Source organism: Callorhinus ursinus, unplaced genomic scaffold (genome assembly GCF_003265705.2).
Source record: "Callorhinus ursinus isolate GAN/ISIS: 27379988/994484 unplaced genomic scaffold, GSC_fseal_2.0 scaffold6, whole genome shotgun sequence".
In the NCBI taxonomy this organism is placed as follows: Eukaryota; Metazoa; Chordata; class Mammalia; order Carnivora; family Otariidae; genus Callorhinus; species Callorhinus ursinus.
This window is the reverse complement of record NW_027397068.1, coordinates 9,408,244-9,430,209: the sequence shown is the minus strand read 5'-3', so window position 1 is coordinate 9,430,209 and position 21,966 is coordinate 9,408,244. Positions and strand designations below refer to the sequence as shown.

The 21,966-nt window shown below is 37.7% G+C and overlaps 1 protein-coding gene across 5 annotated transcripts in view; it reads right to left on the bottom strand.

The window, feature by feature from the left end:
* Positions 1 to 21,966, bottom strand: part of ORC3 (origin recognition complex subunit 3) — a 59,494-nt gene that overhangs the window by 5,413 nt on the left and 32,115 nt on the right. For 4 of the 5 annotated variants that reach the window (XM_073893596.1, XM_025862410.2, XM_073893598.1 and 1 more), the window contains 5 exons: positions 18,985 to 19,101; positions 17,977 to 18,056; positions 5,235 to 5,368; positions 2,040 to 2,116; positions 1,034 to 1,134 (listed from right to left, as the gene is read on the bottom strand). In XM_073893596.1, coding sequence (XP_073749697.1) covers positions 1,034 to 1,134; positions 2,040 to 2,116; positions 5,235 to 5,368; positions 17,977 to 18,056; positions 18,985 to 19,101 — 509 coding nt within the window. The remainder of the gene's footprint in view (positions 1 to 1,033; positions 1,135 to 2,039; positions 2,117 to 5,234; positions 5,369 to 17,976; positions 18,057 to 18,984; positions 19,102 to 21,966) is intronic. The other variant, XM_073893597.1, reaches the window with a different exon arrangement.

The following is a 21,966-nucleotide window of genomic DNA, read 5'->3' as shown; positions in this document are numbered from 1 at the left end:
GTATTACATTGCATCACTTGTAACATGACACATTTCTCACTTTAACCTTCCTTTTGTCACACTTGGTTGATCATCTGGACTTCCTTCATGACATTAGTAATTTCTCCCCAGTGATTAGGAACAATGACCCTGTTCCCACACTGTCCTGGAAAATGGAACTTTTCACTTTTAAGAGGATAGGTAACTTATCAGAAAACTACTGTCTTCAGTGACTGAGCTGTTCTTTTCAGTACTTGATTATATTCAGTGCCTAGCCTGCTGTTTGAACTGTTAAAAAAAAAAAAAAACAAGCAATGATATATAAGTTTTTTCCTATTTTTTAATTATTAAATCATTTTATTTTTCACATTTCTCTTTTTCTTTTTCCCTATAGCATGTCCCAACTGCCTGAAAGGCAGCTTTTAGGTGGGTAATTTCATACACCTACATAAAACTGTCTTTTAGGAAATCCGTGAATTAGAATGACTTGGGTTTCCCAAAAAGGAATCATCTTAAAATATAGGCAGAGCTAATGGACTTCTAAATTACTATGCGTACATTTCTCAACACGAATTTAGTGCTGATAATAAGTTACACTGGTGCTCTTTAGAATTAGAAGTCCTCTACTCCAGATAAAAGAGGGCATTACGGCTAGCCTGCTCTGTCTTCTGGGCTTGGCCCAGATCCAGCACACTCCCAGCAAAGACAAAGCAAGGATAAAGTGCAACACAAACACTGTTATTAGAAACGGGAAAAGACACTCACTTTCTGTTTTCACCCCCATCCCACCCCCCACTCCAGCCTAATGAACTAGATCAAATTTAAATTTGTGTTCTTGAACTGGCAGTAAAGGACTGAGCTAGTAATTTGATCAGACACCTTAATAAGGATGAAAAATCAATCAAAAATTACAATTCTCAGCTGGATGGAGGGCCCTGAAAAACATAAAGCCCAAGCTAGGAGAAAGTGCCCTGGACTGGCTATGGGCAGCTGTCACCCCAGTGTTGTTGAGAGAACAGCCTGATTTGTAGCTTTTTAAGAGTAACAGACTCACCTCACCAGACTGTCAATGAAGTTGACAACTTTTTCTCTCAGTACTTCAAACCTGGTCTGCTTCTTACTTGTTCTTCTTAATTCCTTCATTTCCAATAAGGACTATGGGTGAAAGAACATATTTTTTTCTGGTGATTCTGCAACAGAAAACTCCTCACAGGGGAGTGCTGGGTCCATACACAGAATGTGTAGAGTAAGAACCAGATCAAAACGGGTTATTTTTTATTTTTAAGGTCTAGAAAGAATCTCTACAGAGTGTCTTGCTTCAAATATATATCAAGTGGATTTTCAGGGAAAGAGAAAAAGGACACCTCACTTTATTGCTATCATGGTAGAGTACCCACAATCCACACCTCATTACTTCAGTTAAGAAAAAGACTTAAAAGAAAAAAAAAAAAAAACCTTAGCCTTTGGCCATCTAAACAGAATAAATTCAATGTGTTCTGTCTTGCTTTGAAAGTTTACTCTACATTTATCATAACTTGGTATCGTGATACAAAGAAAGATCTTTATTTTGACAACCAAGATCCTAGTTAGAATTATCTGAAAAAGATTATGTTGGATATACTGTGGCTCACTTTCTGCTCTCTATACTGAATATGCATTAAAAAAATCAAGAAAAGTATCTAAAATTAATGGGTTAGGCTCTTTTGGGTTTCTCTATTTGATCAAACAAAAACAAATACATCAGATAAATAATCAGATTCCTTTTTGCAACAGTGTCCCCAGTTTTTCCTTACTAGGAGTTTATTCTCTTTTTCTCTGTTCCTTTTAGCCAAAGGAACAGTTTCCACCTATGTTGGCTAGTAAACTCCAGACTTCATAAATACAGACTGAGGATGGCAATGGATCAGATAAACAGGATGTTCAAGTTATAAGTGAGTTACAAAATCTGCTTTGTTCCTGATTGTGGTTTAAAAATAAAAACAGAAACATTTAGGCAGAGCTAATCTAGAGCACGCACTGAAAAAAAGGAGTGGCAGGATACAGCTGGAAGGAAAAGTTACCTTCTGAAGATGATAGAGGTCTGTCTTCTGAAGCCCCTTTGACTGTGACCCAGAAGTATCTTCTTCTTCTTTGGCTTCTAATTTTTAATAAAAAAAAAATATACAGCAACTAGGGTAAATCCATTCAAGTCAAAGAGAAATATTTCTACTACTCCAAGGGAAATAAAGTTTCACCTATTTTTTTTTTCAATGTGGCAAGGGATCAAGGTTCCATCAAATAAATGATTGCTCCCAGAAGCTGAAGGTCAATAAATACTACATAAATTATGCTGCAGAGATGGCTTCAAAAAACCAGCTACTGGATTTTAAAAACATGACCACAATGCAAGCAAAACAAAGTACAAACATAAAAAATCCCACAAGCCAAGAGCAAAGAGCTACAAACCTTTGTGCTGTTATAAATAGCTTTTAAAAAACAAATTTAAACTATATTCCTTTGATTATGCCAAGACTGTAAACAACACAAACCTACACCCTGGCAAACCTTGCCTCAACCTTCCAATTCACTATTTTTGACACAAGGCTGTTGGAGTATGAAAAAGGTAGTGTGTAAAAGGTTTGAAATAATCTACTAATACAAAGTACACCACAGTTCTTTAGCAAAGGGGACAGAAAACCATTATCTGGTAAAAGGTGTAGCTGTGCTTCTAGAGAGCATGAGGCTCTAAAAAACCCTTTCCTAGGAAAGGCAGGTTTTAGGAACCTCATATTGACATGACTTATTTGGACTAAATCTAAGACAAGAGGATGCAGCTGTAGAATCTGCATCATTCTCAATAAATTTCTTCACTATGGATAATTTTTGGTTCAAGAAAGATATAACTTAAGATTAAATTATCTAGTAAATTCTTTGTCCCATTTCATTAACACATAGCAGAGCCTTAAAAATAAATCTGATATATGACACTCTGACCTAATCAACCCTCCAAATGTAATTTTAAACCCAGACTGTAAAATGTAGTTAAGTGTTAAGGAACCAGAAATAGCATATAGTCAAATATTTGTACTTGTCCAATGGGGGGGGGGGGGTTGAATTTCACTTTATTATTAACAGTGTGTCATTCTGAGAATAGAGAAATACAAATATTTCTTCAAGACACTGGTTTTCATGAGAGACGATGGACTCTGAAAAACAAACTGAGGGTTCTAGAGGGGAGGGGGTGGGGGGATGGGTTAGCCTGGTGATGGGTATTAAAGAGGGCACGTTCTGTGTGGAGCACTGGGTGTTTTGCACAAACAATGAATCATGGAACACTACATCCAAAACTAATGATGTAATGTATGGTGATTAACATAACAATAAAAAATTAAAAAAAAAAGACACTGGTTTTGTCCCAACTTGTAAAGTTCTTTACCTTTCGAATGTTAATGATCTTAATCTCCAACCTTCCCATTTCTAAAAGCTGCATTCCTTTATTATTTAGCACATCACAGAATTTGTTTCACCAGCTTAATTTATTATAATATCTGAAGTTTTATTTTACAAAAACCCGAGTCCAATTTTGTAAAAGATTGAAATTTACCTAATTTACTTATATTAAGCCTTTTACCTAATTTATGTCCTTAAGGGTGTCCCTTCACTCAGTGACCACAGTTAAGAGGCATTTAAATTATCCGGGCAAATGAGTGGCTCAGTCCTTAAGCGTCTGCCTTTGGCTCAGGTCATGGTCCCAGGGTCCTGGGATCGAGCCCCACATTGGGCTCCCTGCTCAAGGGGAGCCTGCTTCTCCCTCCCCCACTCCCCCTGCTTGTGTTCCCTCTCTCATTGTGTCTCTGTCAAATAAATAAATAAAATCTTTTTTTTTTTTTAAGAGGCATTTAAATTATGAATGAGAGAAAAATCAACAATGAGCTGGCTTGAGAGGTGGGCTCTAGCCTGAGTGCTAGCACTAGCTACCTGTGGGATCTAGAGCAAGTTACATTCTCTTTTTGGGCTTTAGTTTCTGTTTGTAACTGAACTAAATGATTTCTATGATACTGACTTCTAGTTCTTTAAAATTTTATGACTTGAAAAATGGTTCAGCTCAAGCTGTAGTGCAAAAGAGCAATGCCTACAAATAACCTGAAGCAAACCCCCTTACTACTGTACTAACTCATTCTGGCTAACTCATGTCACTCCAGGCAAGTGAACTGTCTCTTCATCTTCCACTAAGCACTCATCAGGTACCTAGCATTGCAGCTGTGGAGAGATATGGAGGGATTTCAGCAAAAGCATTTTCCTTTCATCTAAAGGATTTTCAAGACAAAGGAACACTTGCCAAACATAGAAGGGATTGATACAGACATTCTAAGTGAAATATTTTCACCATGCCATTGTCCCATCTATGTGCTTACATACCAAGCTGCCTCTTTCCCCCAACCTCCCAAACTACAATTTCCCTAAATAGGGGGAAATAAAGGGTGCACATTTGTTTTGTTTGTTTTACCAAAAGAATACCATACTTTAGTGCTAGAACAAGAGCAAGAGAAGAGCCCATGAAAAGTGAACGATCAGCATCAATCCATGGTGCATCAGAAACCAGAACATGGCTACCTATACACAGTCAGGCTACCCCTGCACTCAGCAAACAGAAGTGACGGCGTGGCAGTCAGGCAAAAATCAAGGCAAGTGTAAGACTCCAACACTGGGGAATGCCAGGCTGCCTCAGTTCATTTAGGACTGAAAGGTTCCAGCTTTTATAAATCCGATTAAAGCCAACCTCATGTATATTTTGGTAATCAGCATACCAATGAGCCTCACTGCTGTGAAAGTGGTTCACAGCTATTAATTTTTCAGGCTTACAAATGATTTATGCAGTGTTTTTGAAATCTATAAAGAACTTGATGAAATACTTAAGAAAAAAACATGTAAAAGGAGTCCTTAATTATGATGCCCTGCTACTCTCTCCAATCTTTTTTATTTCTTTTTGTTGCCTTTGTTTTTAAAAGGTAAGCAAGCCCTCTAAACTGTCCATCTGGGAGAAAAATTTTTTCTCTTGCCCATTTGATGATTTTCACTGTTTAAACCAAATCTGGAAGAGAACCATTTGTCTTATTTGTGATGGTCAAGATACGATATTCTGAGGATTGGTATGCTGACTGACCATCGACTACTTATCTCTTCATCTCTGAAACATCAGAAAGTGGGATTTTCCATGTTATTTTATTTAAATGACTGTCATAGCCAGTAGAATTGGCAAGATATCATATTCTCACCATCAAGACTCTGAAACTGGGCCAGAAACTCCTCTATTCTCTTTGCTGTGCTCCCAAGCTGCTTTTCAGAAGAGGACTTAAAAACCTGGAAACATTTCTGAAGAATGGTCATCAGATCATCCTTTGCCAACATCCTAGAACAGAATCAATGACAGAAGATATACTGTAACTGGAAAATTAATATACTTAAAAAAACACTGCATATTAAATGTTTCTGGTCCGATGAAGATGGTATAAATTCTTCACTAGTAGCTACCAAATTTGGGGGAAGAGAGCTTCTTCAACATTCGTGACATTTCAGAAGTATTTAAAAAAGTTCTCATGATGAAGCTCAACTTAGAAAATGTACAGAGCTCCAAAACGTACAGAGCTCTGTGCTCACAGCCTGATGGCAGCACGTACACTACGTTTGTAATACAGAGCAAGCTACTAAACCCCTCTGACCCTTGGTTTCCTTGTCTATAAAATGGAAGTAAGAATTCACATATCTCACAGGTTAGATGGAGGCTTAAAAATTAAATGAGAAGATGCATTTGAAGACTCTAGCACGGTGCTTAAAACCCAGTAGGCATTTAAGGTTAGTGTCCCTCTCCTTCAGATCTAAATATGACACAGAATGTCTGCTGAGGATATAACACATAGGCTAAACAAAAGCTTGTTTGAAAGCATCCAAAAAAAAAAAATCACAATCATTTCTCTAATTATTACCATTTTAGCTATATTTTTATATCTTCTATGGGGCTTTATGAACATCAGTCAGTAAATCCACTAAACTTTAAAAGAGGTAAGCAATTCTCCATGTTTTCTACAGCACAGGTGGAATGGTTGTATAACTATTCAAGGCCACAGAGGAGATCTTTGTTAGAAATGGAAAGAACACAGATCTTCTAAAATTAGGATCCTGTTCTCAGAACCATTACTTATAGGATCTCTCCACTAAGATCATATTCAGTAACAGAATGAAATGGAATCAGGTCAATATTAGTAATTACTCAGTGCCATGACACAAGTATAAAAATTATTCTCAGCAAATGGACCTACGTAATGAAGACTATGATGATTATAAGTTCTTACATTAGTCATGAAGGAACACTCAAATACAGAATGTGGGCCATTCTGCAAGATAACCATCTTAGGTTTGACATTTTTCATAATAAAAAACCTGGGGAAAATACTAATATTACTAAGTTAGCTAAAAGCTATAAAGCTAAGTAGACTAAGACTGCTGAGAAATTAAGCTGGTTACTTCAACTAAAATTTAAACCCAAACCTAAAAATTAAAAAAAATGTCAAACACCCAATAAATATGGAAACTGGTAGGTAGGAGTGGACAAAAGTAAACTTTTGCCTAGTTTTACGAAAAAGTATAAAATCTTCTCTTCCTCCTTCCACAACAATAAAATATCTATCCAAAGTATTAGTAATCTATCTGGGAATGAAAGGCAACTAATAGATCAAAGAAAACTAAGCCAACACATTTAATTCTTGATTACATTTGACATTATTTAAAATGTCTGGCTTTCTATTGCCCAGATGGAGTTAAACTGTTGAGAGTTAACATAAAGTCAGATACACTTGAACAATCGGTTATACCTAACCTTTAGCCCTACTCAAATAGCCAAGATCAGCATTTCCCAGGTCCAAGGACTCACTGGCACGGGTCTGCTGGGAGGGGCAGAGGCTGAGGCGGAACTCACTCACATGGGCAGCACCCGGAGAACCAGTGGCCCAGGCTGCAGGCAACCACACCTGGCATCTGTTTGCAGCTTAGAAAACTGAGTCTCCAGGTAGGCACAGCCCAGCCTATTACTCACTTTCAGGGCACAAGAAAAAATGGCATTCTGTCATGTAATTTTGAAATCAAACTTTATAGTCAGAACTTTTAACATGGCATTTGCTTGGATAGGGCAGATCCTTCACTTCAGATGTAAACTTCTAGGAATTCAGAGAGTTACTACTCTTTTTATTATTATTAGCCAAAGATGATGTTCTTGTAGTTTCTGGAGTAGCAAAAGATCTTACACTTTCCCAAGTACTCTCTGGTTTAATACAAAACAAGACTTGAAGTAAGGCTCGTTAGAGCTAATAATGTGATCAACACAATAAAAGTCATTAATTAAAGTTTTTCAATTAAATTATACATACACAGAATTAACATATACCTGCTATCATCACTACTATCTAACATCATTCTACAGTCTAACTGCTACAACAAATTAAGAAAAAAGCAGTGGTACAAACATTAGAAAGGAAGATGAAATTTCTTATTTGCATATGATGTGACTGTAAGGTTAAGGATGAGTAGATGTAAGACACGTATACACATACACCTTGTGTTAATGTCTTACATGTACATGTAATCCATCTTATATTAAACTATGTAATGGAAAAGAGCACGTTCAAAATGACAACAAAAACTATAGAAAACACAGCAATATACTTTACAACAAATATGTAAGACATATCAAAAAATGAAAGCCCTGAATAAAAGGGCATTTTTAAGTTCTAACCCCCAATATTGTACAGATACAAATTCATTCCAAATTAATCTATACCTTTAACACTTTTTGAAACAAAATTCCAGAGGGTATTTGTTTAAAACCCAATAAAATTATTCTAAAACTTATCTGGAAAAATAATCGTTCCTAAAAAAGGGGAACAATGTATATATACTTAAGTGTGTGTAGTAGGGCTATGTATATACCAAAAGATGTAAGATACAGCGATTAAAATCAGACGGTACTTTACAGGAATGGACAGGCAATAGTGAGAAGAAGAGTCTATAAAGAGCTTGAGGAATATTTGGGAATTTGATCCCATAGCATTTCTAATCAATGGGGAAGAGATGGGATGTACTAGAAATAACTAGTTTGAAAAAAAGGGATTACTACAGAATAAAAATGCGAGTATGACATGGGGGTTGGGGAAAGAACTAGTCCATCAATCATAAGATACTAGAAGAAAAGAAATATATTTAAGCCTGGTAATATCTAGCATGAGCAAGAGCGTGGGGAAACAAATACTGATATATTGTTGGCACAAGCATACCTTGGAAAAATACTGTTCTTTTAGACCCAGAAAGTCTGTATGTATTTTGTGGAAATAATTATACAAATGTACCAAACCATTCACCCTTGGTGACTACTGTAACGGTGAAGAATAAGAACGAACCTAAATACATATCAAACCAGGAACTGATTAAATAAAATATTACATTTTCCAAAATGGGGGATATTATGTAGGTGTGATAAACAGTGAAGTGATACTAGTGATGAAGGCTAACGTTTATATGCACACACATGTGCTTTGGTGGCATTTGATCTTTACTACACTGTATGATGTAGTTACTATTATTATTCCCATGTTAAGAAATGAGGAAACGGAGAAACAGAAAATTCAAGTAACTTGTCTAGAGTCTGTTAACTGACAAATTACCAAATTGATCGGAACCAAGTCTGGCTTGGCATCCATGTACTGCATCTCAAGACACAGTGTCCATGGTAGAATATTTAGGTGCAAAACAAATAACTACCACAACAAAAACCAACCAAATTCCACAAAAATCCAAATTGTGGAACATCATATATGATTTAATACCTGTTTGTGCCTAAAAAAATCTGAAAGTGCAAATTGCTAACAGTAAATGACGGCCTTCAAAGCTATAGAACACAAATGGTAATATCAGAAAAGCACTGTTATGTTTTCATTTAGATTATTAGAATGACTCCAACAAGCACTCTGAACAAACCAAACCAAACTGAACAAAACTAAACCTAAAAAAATGAAAATTTATCCCCAAGTTTTGTTAATATATACTAGCACCCCAAATAGAAAATTAAGGATTGAGTCTAGCCACTAGACCAGCATTTTTCAAACTTGAGTTTTCAAAATGGGTTTCAATTATTAAGTCATGAAACCACTTCCTTCCTTCCTTTCCTTCCTTCCTTCTTTCAGTGAACACTTATTAAATGCCTACTACATACGAGCACTGTTCTAGGCATTTGGGGTACATCTCAGTCAAACAAAACCCATCTTCATGAAACCTATGTTCTAGCAAGGCTGGAGGGTGAGGGGGTAGAGCGCAGACAACAAACAGTATCTATCTGCCTCATAATACTATATATATGCTAAGAATTGGTATTATAGGAAAGTATTGAGTAGAATTAAGGGGGAGGAAGGTTGGGGAGGAGTAGGTGGGTTTCAATTTTAAAATGATTATTAGGCCTCACTGAGATGATGACATTTGACCAAACACGTGAATGAGGTGAGAGAGTTAGCCATGGAAGTATCTGGCGGAGAAAACAATGCATGCAAAGGTCCTACACTTAGTGTATGTCTGCATGTTCAGAAACAAGGAGGCCAAGGTGGCTGAGGTGGAAAGAGAGACCAAGTAGTAGGAAATGAAATGAGAGAGAGGCGATGCAGGGCTAGATCATGTAGGGTCATTGTATAGACTGTGGCTTTTACTCGAGTGAAAGGGGAGTTATTGGAGAGTTCTGAGCAAAGGAATGGCATATATTTTAAAAAGGATTGTGCTGACGGTGGTTTTGAGAAAAACCTGTAGGGGAACATGTATGAAGCCAGGGAAACCAATTCTGCAATTTTCCAGGTGAGAGAGGACAGTGACTTAGACAAGTTTTTGGCTTTCCATAATGAGAAGGATAAAAAGACACTGGATGATTCTAAGTTCACTTTGAGATGTATTTTAGATATGCAAGTGGAGACGTTAAATAGGTACCTGGAGTAAGAGTCTGCCAGTCAGAAGCAAAGTGGGCTTTCGACTAAGCCCTGGTGCACTGTAATGTTAAGGTGGCAGGGAGAAGAGAAACCACCGAGGAAGCCTGAGAAGGAGCATGCACCCAGGTGGGAGAAAAACCGAGTGTCCGGGTCCTGAACGTCACTAAGGGAAGGACTGATGAACTGTGTTAATGCTGATAATAGGTTAACATAAATGAAGATGCAGAACTGACCATCAGATTTAGGAACATGAAGGTTACCGGTGACCTTGATCAAAGTAGTTTATTAACAGAGTGTAAAAACCAAATCAGTTAAAAAGAGAGTAAGAGAGGAACTGGAGACAGTGTGACAATGCTTTCGAATTCTGGCAGATCCCATTTAGCATTTAGCTTTAAAAGAAATAGAATAAAATTGAAAAGAAAATATCAAAATTAAAAAGTATGAAAGCCACCCCACTAGATTAAAGAGAAAGGAAAAAGCACATTAGGATAGGTCACATTAATGCTGAAAAAGAGCTATTTATCTTTAACCAACCTGATTACGTGATTTTTATCACCATCAGGTAAATGATTCAAAAAAGGCTTGTGATACTTTATGTGTTAAAAGCTTTATGGGTTGTCATAAAAAAAAAAAAAAAGTTTCCTTAACTAAGCCAGAAAGGGAATCATTTAGCAATCATTAAAAACAATCATCCTAAAATAAATAAATAAATAAATAAATAAATAATAAAAAAACAATCATCCTGCAGGGCAATGGAGTGTTCTGCTTCATCATGCAGAAAGCCAATAATTCCTGGTTAAGTACTGATTATATAAATGTCTGCTTGAGAACAGGCAATGAGGAGAAACTGGTCAATTCATGGCTAATGCAAAAATCCCCTAAATAATGAGTTCTCAGGTTTTAAACAGACATTTTCATTAATCAGCTTTTAAAAATATTCAAAAACTCTATCCTGCAAATATATCAATAAAGACTAGAAGAAAACAAAAAAGCTTACCAAAAAAACCATGACAGAGATTATTTTCTTCAAAGACAACACAACAAAGCATTCACTATGGTAACAAGTGAAACAAAAGCCAAAAATATGCTTAATTCCTCCTAAACCGTGATATTTCATGTTAGATGCTACTTCCTCTGAGAAACGGCTCGACCTCCTCAGCAGAGGTTCACTGTCCAGCCTGTTGGTTCCTTAGCACCTGAGACCTGACCCATCACAGCACTTACTACTCTGTATTCTAAGTGCCTACCTGTCCACCTTAATCTCTCACTTGACCAAAATTCAGTGCAGGTAAGAACTAGGGTCATCTTTGTAATTAGATCAGTGGCTCCATATATCAAGCATTTAAAAAACCTTTTAGAATGGATGAACAAGGCAATGGCCATGAACTGATAGTTTCATGACCTCAGGCCTTAGTGCGCAACAGTTTCTCTACCGACAAATTGGTTCAGGTAGGGGAGTGCTTAGAAGTTATAGTGCCCTTTGTGGAAACCATGCTCTTCTCTGTATGTCAAAACAAATAAATTAAGTTATATGGTTAGAAACAACTTTAGTGAACTAATATATATACACATATTGATGCACTATCTACTTTTAAATTTTTATATATCATATATATCTTATATATTTCTTTTTAAAAGAAAAAAGCTGTCAAGTTAAATTTGATTAGCAATTTCTGAGTTTTTGTTTTTTTATTTTATTTTATTTTTTAAAGATTTTTATTTATTTGAGAGCAAGAGCAAAGGAGAGATAGTGAGAGAGTACAAGCGGGAGCAGAGGGAGAAGCGGACTCCCCACTGAGCAAGGAGCCTAACGTGGGGCTCGATCCCAGGACTCTGGGATCATGACCTGAGCCAAAGACAGACGCTTAACCGACTGAGCCACCCAGGCACCCCTGCGATTTCTGAGTTTTTAAAGTAACATTTCTTAGCTACCTGTTCACTGTCTAGCAGAAAACAGTAGGCACTAAATGTTTGATTAAAAAAAAAAACTTAAAATTTCAGATCTTGTCTATTGAGATAAAAAACTACTGCTCACTATTAGCAGTGGAATACCTGGTTTCAGTTTCAGAACCAATCTGAGATCACCTCCCTCAAGCCATCCAGCTCCTCCACCAAGAAAGCCTTTTCTTTTCCTTTGATGGCTTTATTTTTTCCTCAATTTTGTGTACTCTCTTCTTACTCCCCTTTATTTTCTAGAACAGTGTTTCTCCAAGTGTGGTCGTTTGGACTGATTACCTGTCCAAATGTGGTGGAGTGCTTGTTCAATGCAGATGCCTTCTACCCACCACCCAGGTTCCCAAGAGATTCAGAATCTCTGGGGAGAGGGCAAAAGTATACATGTTTAATATACCTCTGCTGATTCTTATGCACACTAAGGCCTGAAAATCAGTACTGTAAAAACCATGACTATCACTATCTTTTGCTACAGGATGAGCTTCAACAATTCAGCTGTTTGATTTTATCCCAAGTGTACAGATGACCGTGGAGGACCTCCTGTGACGCAAATTCAGGACCAGCAATCCCTGTTCTAAGAAAGAAATTATATTTTAACTGTACAGTCTTCTACATGGACAAGTCTTGATCATCAGAAGTTAAATTATGCTATTTAGGAAGCACTGCATAGACTGTGCAGCTGTGCTCTCTTTCTTGACTAGATCTTTAAACCTCATCTAAAGTTGATCTACAAAGTCAGAAAAGAATGCCTTACTTAGATTCCAAATCTCTAGTCTCTTTGAACTAAGCTAAAGTGATCAAATGTTGATATTATTACTTGGGTCATTTTTTTTTTAACTCAATGAAAGCTGAGTTGACCTGCTAATATATTACTGTTTAACTCAAAAGCCTGACTCAGAAATCCGAGTAATTTCTTTTAGCCTAAAGTAAATTCCTTCAGCTATCAATCAACTTCAATTTACAAATCTGTTTCTATAGCAAACTCATAAGGTTACACTTGGGATAAGCAGACTAGACACTGTGGCTCCTTTCATTTATAGGTCTACACTCTGTGCCAAGATGCCTCGTGTCAGGGTAGGACGGGGGTTTTGAGTCCACAGAAGCTTGCTTGGCTGGTTCACTTTAGTATCTGTGGTATGTTCTGACATGGACTACTGGCCACAAACCTACAGAAATTACCTTTTATACTACCTCTCAAATAATTGGAATAGGGCTGAAAAATGGACTTGACTTTGAAGATTCAGATTTAAATTACAGCTCTGTCAACTGCAGAAAAGTCACTCAATGTTTCTGCCTCTGGTTTCCTTATTTGGAAGAAAATGAGATAATCCTTGGTGAGTAATTCTTAATTATGGGGCGAGGGGCAGAATAAATTCCCTAAGAAGACAGGCATACTTCTCATTACCCTCAACCCAAGAATCACTGCCCTAGCAATCCACGGCAACTGATGTGAGACTGCAGTATTCTGGTCCAGCTGTTCCATCGTGTTCCTGTAAGTCAAGGACTCTTAGGACTTTTATCAACCCTTAAAACCTTATTACCGAAGCAAGGATTTTTGAATTTCAAAAGTCTGAAAAATTCTCGGTCAAGTGTTTAATTTCTAGATAGCTATTTAGACATTTTCTCCAACAGAAAGGTAAATTTTTCCCCTTGTGGTTTCACAGCTGACCACAAAAAGCCCAGGGTACTCACCTAGCTCACTGCTGGGTTAGCATCATTTTTACCACTTCCTGTTCCCAAATGGTGTTTTAAGTGAAATATATCCTTATATAATGATACATGCTTGAGTGAAAACCAACTCATATCCTCTATAGGGATGTGGTCTTCATGCTCCAAGAGTTGACTGAAAGAAGAAAGTCTATGGAAGACATGTGGAACCAATGCACTCATGTCAAATTATGACCTATTATAAAGACATACCTGCATGCTTCCCACATGCACATCAATGTCTCTTGCACACATTTTAAAAATAACTGTGATACAAAATTCTCTAAGTCTTTTCCTACCCACGAATACATGACATTTCCCCCCATTACAAATACCTTGAAGTACATTTTAAAATTGAGATAATTAGGGGCACCTGGGTGGCTCAGTTGGTGAAGCGTCTGCCTTTGGCTCAGGTCATAATCCCAGGGTCCTGGCATTGAGCCCTGTGTCAGGCTCCCTGCTGAGGGAGCTTCTCCCTCTACTCCTCCCCCCTATTTGTGAGCTCTCTAATAAATGAAATCTTAAAAAAATAAAAATTTAAAAACTTGATATAATAAACATATTAGTCTAATGTGTACAGCATAAATGATTTGGTATTTGTATATATTGTGGAATGATCACAAGTCTAGTTAACATCCACCACCACACAGTTATACATTTTTTCTTGTGATGAGAACTTTTAAGATCTACTCTCTTAACTTTCAAGTATGCAGTACAATGTTATTAATTATAATCATCATACTATTCATTACATCCCCAGGGCTTCTTTACTCTCTAACTGTAAGTTTGTACCCTTTGACCACCTTCATGCATTTTGCCCACCCCCCCACCTCTGACAAGCACTGACCTATTCTCTGACAAGCACTAATCTGTACTGAAATCAGTGTTGTGGCAGAACTTCTTTTTATGGCTGAGTAACATTCCAGTGTGTGAGTGTGTGTTTCTTTATCCATTCTTCCACTGATAGACACTTAGCTTGTTTCCACGTCTGGGGTATTGTGAATAATGCTGTAATAAACATGGGAATGCTGGCATCTTTTTGAGTTAGCATTTTCATTTCTTTCAGTTAAATACCCAGAAGCAGAATTGCTAGGTTAAATGGTAGTTCTATTTTTAATTTTTTGAGAAATCTCCACTGTTTCCTAAATTAAATTTCCTAAATTCAGATGATTCCTACTAAGGTATTCCATTCCACCAATTTACATCTCCACCAACAGGGCACGAGTATTCCTCACCACTTGTTATATCTTGTCCTTTTGAAGACAAGAAATCCAAACAGCTGTGAGGTGTTACATCCTAACAGGTGTGAGGTGTTATCTCACTGTGGTTTTGATTTGCATTTCTCTGGTGATTAGTGATATTAAAGCATCTTTTCATGTACCTGTTGGCCATCTGTACATCTTTGGAAAAATGTCTGTTTAGATTAGATCCTCTGCCCATTTTTTAATCCACTGTTTTCTTCTACTGAGTTGTAGGAGTTCTTTATATATTTCGGATATTAATCCCTTATCAGATGTATGATTTGCTAATATTTTCTCCCATTTGATAGGCTGCCTTTTCATTTTTGATGGGTTTCTCCTTTACTGTGCAGAAGCTTTTTAGTTTGATATAGTCCCACTTGTTTATTTTTGCTTTTAGTGTCAAAGCCCAAATATCATTGCCAAGACCAATGTCAAGGAGCTTCGCTTACATTTTCTTCTAGTTTTGTGGTTTCAAGTCTATGTTCAAGTCTTTAATCCATTCTGAGTTGATTTTTATGAATGATGTAAGAAAGTAGTCCAGTTTTCCCAATACCATTTATTGAAGAGACTGTCCTTTCTGCATTACATATTCTTGCCTCCTCTGTCCAAAATTAATTGTCCATATATGTGTGGATTTATTTCTGGGCTCTCTGTTCCATTCATCTATGTATCTTTTTTTATGTCAATACCATAGTCTTTTGATTATAGAGCTTTGTAATATAGTGTGAAATCAAGAACCACGATGCCTCCCCACCTGTGTTCTTTCTCAATATTGTTTTGGCTGGTTCTTTGGTGGTTCCACACAAATATTAGGAATTAAATATTTCACAAAATATTTCATCAAGTTGATCTATGGTTAAAAATGTCAGTTTCCAGATAAAAGGCATTTTTCAAGAGAAATACTGTCTTTAAGGAACTTAACAAATAATATTCAAGTTGGAAATATTTCTACAGCACCTTAGTTTTTCTTCCCAAGTGACATTCAGTGATTATTTAATCTTATTTTCTCTCATGACTTGAACTGTTTGAAGGTAGGTGATGAGAATGTCTGATTTCCTAAATTCAGATGATTCCTACTAAGAATGCCTAAACTGACAGGTGTCCCTGACTTCTTGTCCACATCCAATTTGCACCAAAGGGAAAAGAAATCCAGTCTGGAGGTTCCCAGACTGCTGTAGTGCCCAGACCCTAGCCTGTCCTTGCTGTACCTGCCGTATTTTATCCACAGTGCTTTTCTTACTCCTATGTTTCTGACCTCAGCTTAGCCAGATGACTGAAACTTCACTTTCTATTTGTTGCTTCTGCTTTACTCAGATCCACAAACCCATACTTTAGATCTTAGCAAAGAATAATGGAAGGTACAACAACTGTGAAGTCAGATATGGATTAGAATTCTGGTTCCATCAACAGCTAAGAGATCTAGGCAAATCATCTAAGCCCTATGTGTGCTTCAGTATCCTGAGTTGTAACATTTGGATAACAGTATCTGCACAAAGGTGTGCTTGTGTGTTAGACAGGAAAATGTACTGGAAGTGCCTAACACGGTGCCTGACACACTGCAAGCCTTCATAAACAGTGGCTATGACTGTTACCACTACTATTACTACTCATGTTTTCTTACTCTAGTTTGGAATTGGCCTTGGCATTCTTGATCCTTGACTTGTATCCCAAGATTACCAATGCCAGAAAGATACAGAAAGAAAAGAACAAGTCCCTCTCTGACAAAGGAATCTATGAATTTGTGAATACTCCGACTGGAAAAGGAAGACAATCACTAATCACAAAGATTAAAGAGGAAACTCAGCAAGAATCAACTGGGTGTTGAGACAGACATGTTGACTTGAATAGAAAGCAAACGAAGTCTCAGTTGATATACAGAGGTACATAGAAATCTCTTACTGGCATTTAAAAAATCAAGTAAAACATAGCTTTTCAGTGGCAATCTAGTTTCCATGGGGAGTTATTTTTCCAGATACCATAAAATTAGTTTCCTATCTTAAGCTGCACATGCTAGATCACTAACATTTGTATTATTAAGTCTCTGGACTTAAAGTGCTTTCAATGTGAATTTTCCTCCTACTGTGCCCATCTGTTCTTTTCTTGTGGGCCCAGAGGAAGCCAAGACTTAATATTCAGTTCTTAGACTTTTTAAATAATATTTCATATAAGCATTTATATTCACTGAGGAAAATTATAAGTCTGTGTGCAGAAAGTTAATTCACATTTGATTTCCCTTTTCTCATTATCCAAGTGGTCATTATTTTTATGGAAGACTAAAAAGTCACCATATATATAAGAAGTAAAGCCAAGAAAAACAAATGACTATAACTTTAAAAGATAAGTTTGTCAGGGTGGTAAGCAATCTCGGATATCTGATACCACCACCAAGATACCTTATTTATTCATGTAATATCAGGTTAATGATTTATGATATCCAGTGTTCATGTAGACAGGGCCAGCTCAGAAGCGGGGGTGGGGGTGGGAATCAAGGCCACTGCCTCCTCATCAAGTTCGGCAGTGACCACCTTCACAGGATGCATTTTACCCAGTGATGCTGCTCCTCCACCCATCTTGGCCGGGGCCATGGCAAGCTCCCTTTCCGTGACTACTTTCCCTGCCATGACATCAAGCTAGCAAGACTAAAGTTATCCATACCTCGGGTGCCTGGGTGGCGCAGTCGGTTAAGCGCCTGACTGTAGGTTTCGGCTCAGGTCATGATCCCAGGATTGTGAGATCAAGCCCCAAGTCAGGCTCCATGCTCAGCTTGGAGTCTGCTTAAGACACTCTCTCCCTCTGCCCCTTCCTTACCACCCCCCACCCACTCTCTCCCTCTCTAAAATAAATAATCTTTTTAAAAAATAAAAAAATAAAATTATCCATACCTAATCTAAGCTCTCCTCAAGTAGTGTCAATATCTGACTAAGAACAGATTCTTTTCTCCATTTCATTAAGGTGAGGGATCAGCTTATATATGTGGATCCACATATATACAGATATTAGACACAACATGGCTACTCATGAAACCCCTTAGAGGCAGAATTCTGGAGGAGGGTGTTACTTACTGGCAGGCTTACAGCAGACCAAAAGAAAACAAACCGAACTACCTCAGCAGCTGCAAGGCTGACACGTACTCCTCCGAATCCCGTATGTTCTTTTCCAAACAAGTGCAGTACAGCTCTCTGATCTGTAAGCAAAGAGCACACCTGTAAAGACCCAAACGTGATGTACTGAACTGCACACCACTCGCCCCTATCTGTAAGCAAAGAGCACACCTGTAAAGACCCAAAAGTGATATACTGAACTGCACATTACTCACTTGGCAAAATCATCAATGACCAAGACAAAGAAATAAATCTTACTAAAAACAACCATTTTCTTTAGGTGACTACAGACTGGGCATACCATCACATAGGTCAGGCTTTATAAGAATAACATTTACGTAAAGCAAAATGAGACTATGTTGGGATTGGCTGATATCACTGATCACACTGCAATGAGAAAGTAATAAACATGATATGTGATTATTAAAAAGAATGCTTAATGGCAGAAATCACCTTTAAACAAATCATTCCTATGTATTTATATTTATTCTCTAAGCCTCTGAGTGAAGGATCCAAAGATTTAAGAATACAGAATTATTCTACTAACATCCACTCCACAGATGGTTCACAGGTTTACGGTATGACACAAAAGCCAGTGGGGCATAATTTTGCAAGCACAGAAGTGCTGCCTCCCTTTTAGCTCTTGGTGTAATGCAAGGTTAACCATCAAGCATTCTCAAACAGATTCTTTTCTCTATTTCAATAAGGTGAGGGATCAGCTGCTTTCTCAGTATCCATGACAAAAAAAGTGTGACAGAAAAAGTTAAAATGCCTTAGGACAAATACGTCGCAGGGGAAGCAACACCACCAGGATTTATGTGGCTGTTTCTAGTTGTGGCCATGGGAACAAAAAATACTGTTTCAATTACCGGTAATATGTACAGCTGCAATGGATTTAGACTGTGCACTCAGTGCATGATTTGGATCCATTTAAAATTTTGATGCCTGAATGCTGCTGAAATCAAAGCAAGAAACTACTAATATTCTTCCAAATGAGGAAGTTTTGGTTACCTGTCGACCCAACGGGTACTTGGGAAGAGAAGAGGTGAACTGATGAAGACATCTCAAAACCAGGAAATAATTTGAATGGTAAACATGTAAGTTTTCTAGTAATGATTGTATTTCCTCCTAAAAATCACAGAATATATGATAAATATGTAAGTCAGTAATTAAAAGAATAAAATCTAGTTCATGAATATGTGTAATTTCTGGAAAACTGATGAGAGAAGACTCAGAATTACAAATTAACCCCCTCAATTTTGAGAATTAGTAATGCAAGCAAAATCCAGGATAAAGGCTGGGTATCTTTGATTTAGTACCAAGTCTGGTGGTACTAACACACCAAAATTAATTCTGTAGTTTCCTTCTATCTACAGCACTGCCATTATAACTAGGTTCCCAAAAATACAAGTGTGCAAAAATGCACCTTGATAGCTGCCTGCCTGTGCCAGGCACCTGGTGTGTGCCACAGGGAGGCAGGCCCATTACCCTCTACCTTGCTGACATCAGAAGGGTGAGGAGGTCACCAGCGAGTGCAATACCAACATAATTAACAGTTGCTGAGGTCTATGCTTCTCTGAAAGTACTGGCAGAACTGTGTTTCAAAGGGAGGGAAGGAGGGAAGGAGGAAAGGAGGGAAGGAAGGAAAGGAAGGAAAGGAAGGAAAGGAAAGGAAGGGAAGGAAGGGAAGGGAGGGAAGGAAGGGAAGGAAGGGAAGGAAGGGAAGGGAGGGAAGGGAGGGAAGGAAGGGAAGGGAGGGAAGGAAGGGAAAGGAGGGAGGGAGGGAAGGGGGGGGAGAAGGAGGAGGAGGAAACACAGAAAGAAACACCACAGGTGATTCTGGTAAATCCCTGCCTTTTGTTGAGAATTCCAATACTGGCTTTATTCAGTTTACCATTACGAAAAAATTAAAAAGAGAAATCTGAAGCCATTAAGATTTATAATTTAGACTCCAACAAGTATAATATGGGAGACAGCGTCTTAAAACAATGGGATGACTAATCTCACAAACCAGTTTCAAAAGGGTTTTTGGGGGTGGGTGGGTGGAATGGGGGTATTAGGTTTTCTAGAACCTTCTGAAATAGTTTAGAAATGACTTTAAAACACCACATTCTAGCAACACTCAAGTATTTTTCAGACCTCAAATACTTTTATAACTGCTTCATCCTGTAACATTTTCTTAAGAGGATTATGATCTGTGGCATGGTCTTCACATTTTTTTCTTCTCTAAAAAGTCAAATGAAGGACTTTAACTGCTGGGCTGGGTTTCTTACCCCAGTAATATCTTGCAGATACCCATTATTTTTAGCAGTCAAGCATGGAGAAAGTAACACCCAGATATCAATAAATTCAAGCAAACCCAACCGATATAAAGCAATAAATCTGATATATTTTCCTAAACTCTAACACACTTAGAAATCAATTCCTTCATCAGCGATCTATAGGTTATTATCTGAAAGCACAGGGCAAATGAAAGAAAAGCTTTTAGTATCAAAATGTTTTTCCTCCCAGTATTTGAGTTAGCTGGCAATTTCAAAAATCTAGGTTTCCTATCATACCAAAGGGTACTTTAACCACCACTGGGAAAGTACATTTTAATTCTAATTTTACGATAAGCTGTAGCATAGAGAGTGCATAAAGCCACTAATTGTTTGCTTTAATGTATGCCTAAAAAGCTTTTAAACAAAGAAAGTGTTCTGGAGAGAAAGGAATCTATGAATAATAATCATACCTCATGCTTCTTGCACTACCTATTAGTTTTGCTTTGTGGAGTAACTACATGCACAAATAAAGGGTGATGCAGTACAACTGAATTTACTCAGATGAGGAGAAAAAAAGAAACACGTTACACTTTGTACGCAATGCTGCACTCCAGGAACTATGCCTTGGGTAAGGGTGAGATGAGGATTATGGGCATGCTCTTCTCCCAGATGGTCTCGGGCCCTTTACGCTTCTATGTGATTATACCCCTGTGCCCAGTGCCTAGCGCTTAAAACACAGCATAGCAAACTATTTCATCTGATGCTCTCCTGAGGAAATGGCGTTCTGGTTCCAACACTTGGAAATAAAACCGGCCATGTTGGACTGCATGACAGAAGATCTGTTGTACCCTTCTAAGGGATTTTCAAGAGTTATTTCGACCATCCCACATTTTTGTCTTATGTGCTGACTTTGGAACCCTACACTCTACATTAAAGAGATTTCACTGCTGTTTCTATGTGTTCTTATCAGCTGTAGCAGGAAACATCACAAATGATTAGCTTTCTTCATGTAACCTGTTCTCTAAATTCTTTGTCAGTATTACTGAGATCTTTATCTGCAAATGCCTCTCTACCACCTGTCCAGGGCAACAATTCTTGATGTACTTTATGAATACTTTATAGGTTGTGATGCTGAGAAAATTCTCCACTCAATACATTACTGCAGCATCACACTATGCACATGTAAAAAACAAAGTCTGTTGAAAGAGTAACCCTCCTTTCCATTCATTAAATTTTTCCTCTGGCATCATTGCTATATACTGGTCATAGCTGCCACTGTTTCATTTCATGACTGTATTTAGGATGATTCTTCTCAACAGAGCTGCACTTGGCCTAGTAATATTATTTCCCAAAGAGATATGCTTTCTTGTATTCTTTTTTTTTTTAAAGATTTTATTTATTTATTTGAGAGAGAGAATGAGACAGAGAGAGAGAGAGAGCATGACAGGGAGGCGGGTCAGAGGGAGAAGCAGACTCCCTGCTGAGCAGGGAGCCCGATGCGGGACTCGATCCCGGGACTCCAGGATCATGACCTGAGCCGAAGGCAGCCGCCTAACCAACTGAGCCACCCAGGCGCCCAAGAGATATGCTTTCTTGTATTCTTGAAACACGAAGACCTTCCGGTCTTTCCTGATCTTTGACAAAGAGATGTGAACAGAAAGATACTTCTCTGATATCAAATAATCCAATACTCCTTGCTCCTCCTCAAACATCCAGGCACACTCCAACCTCA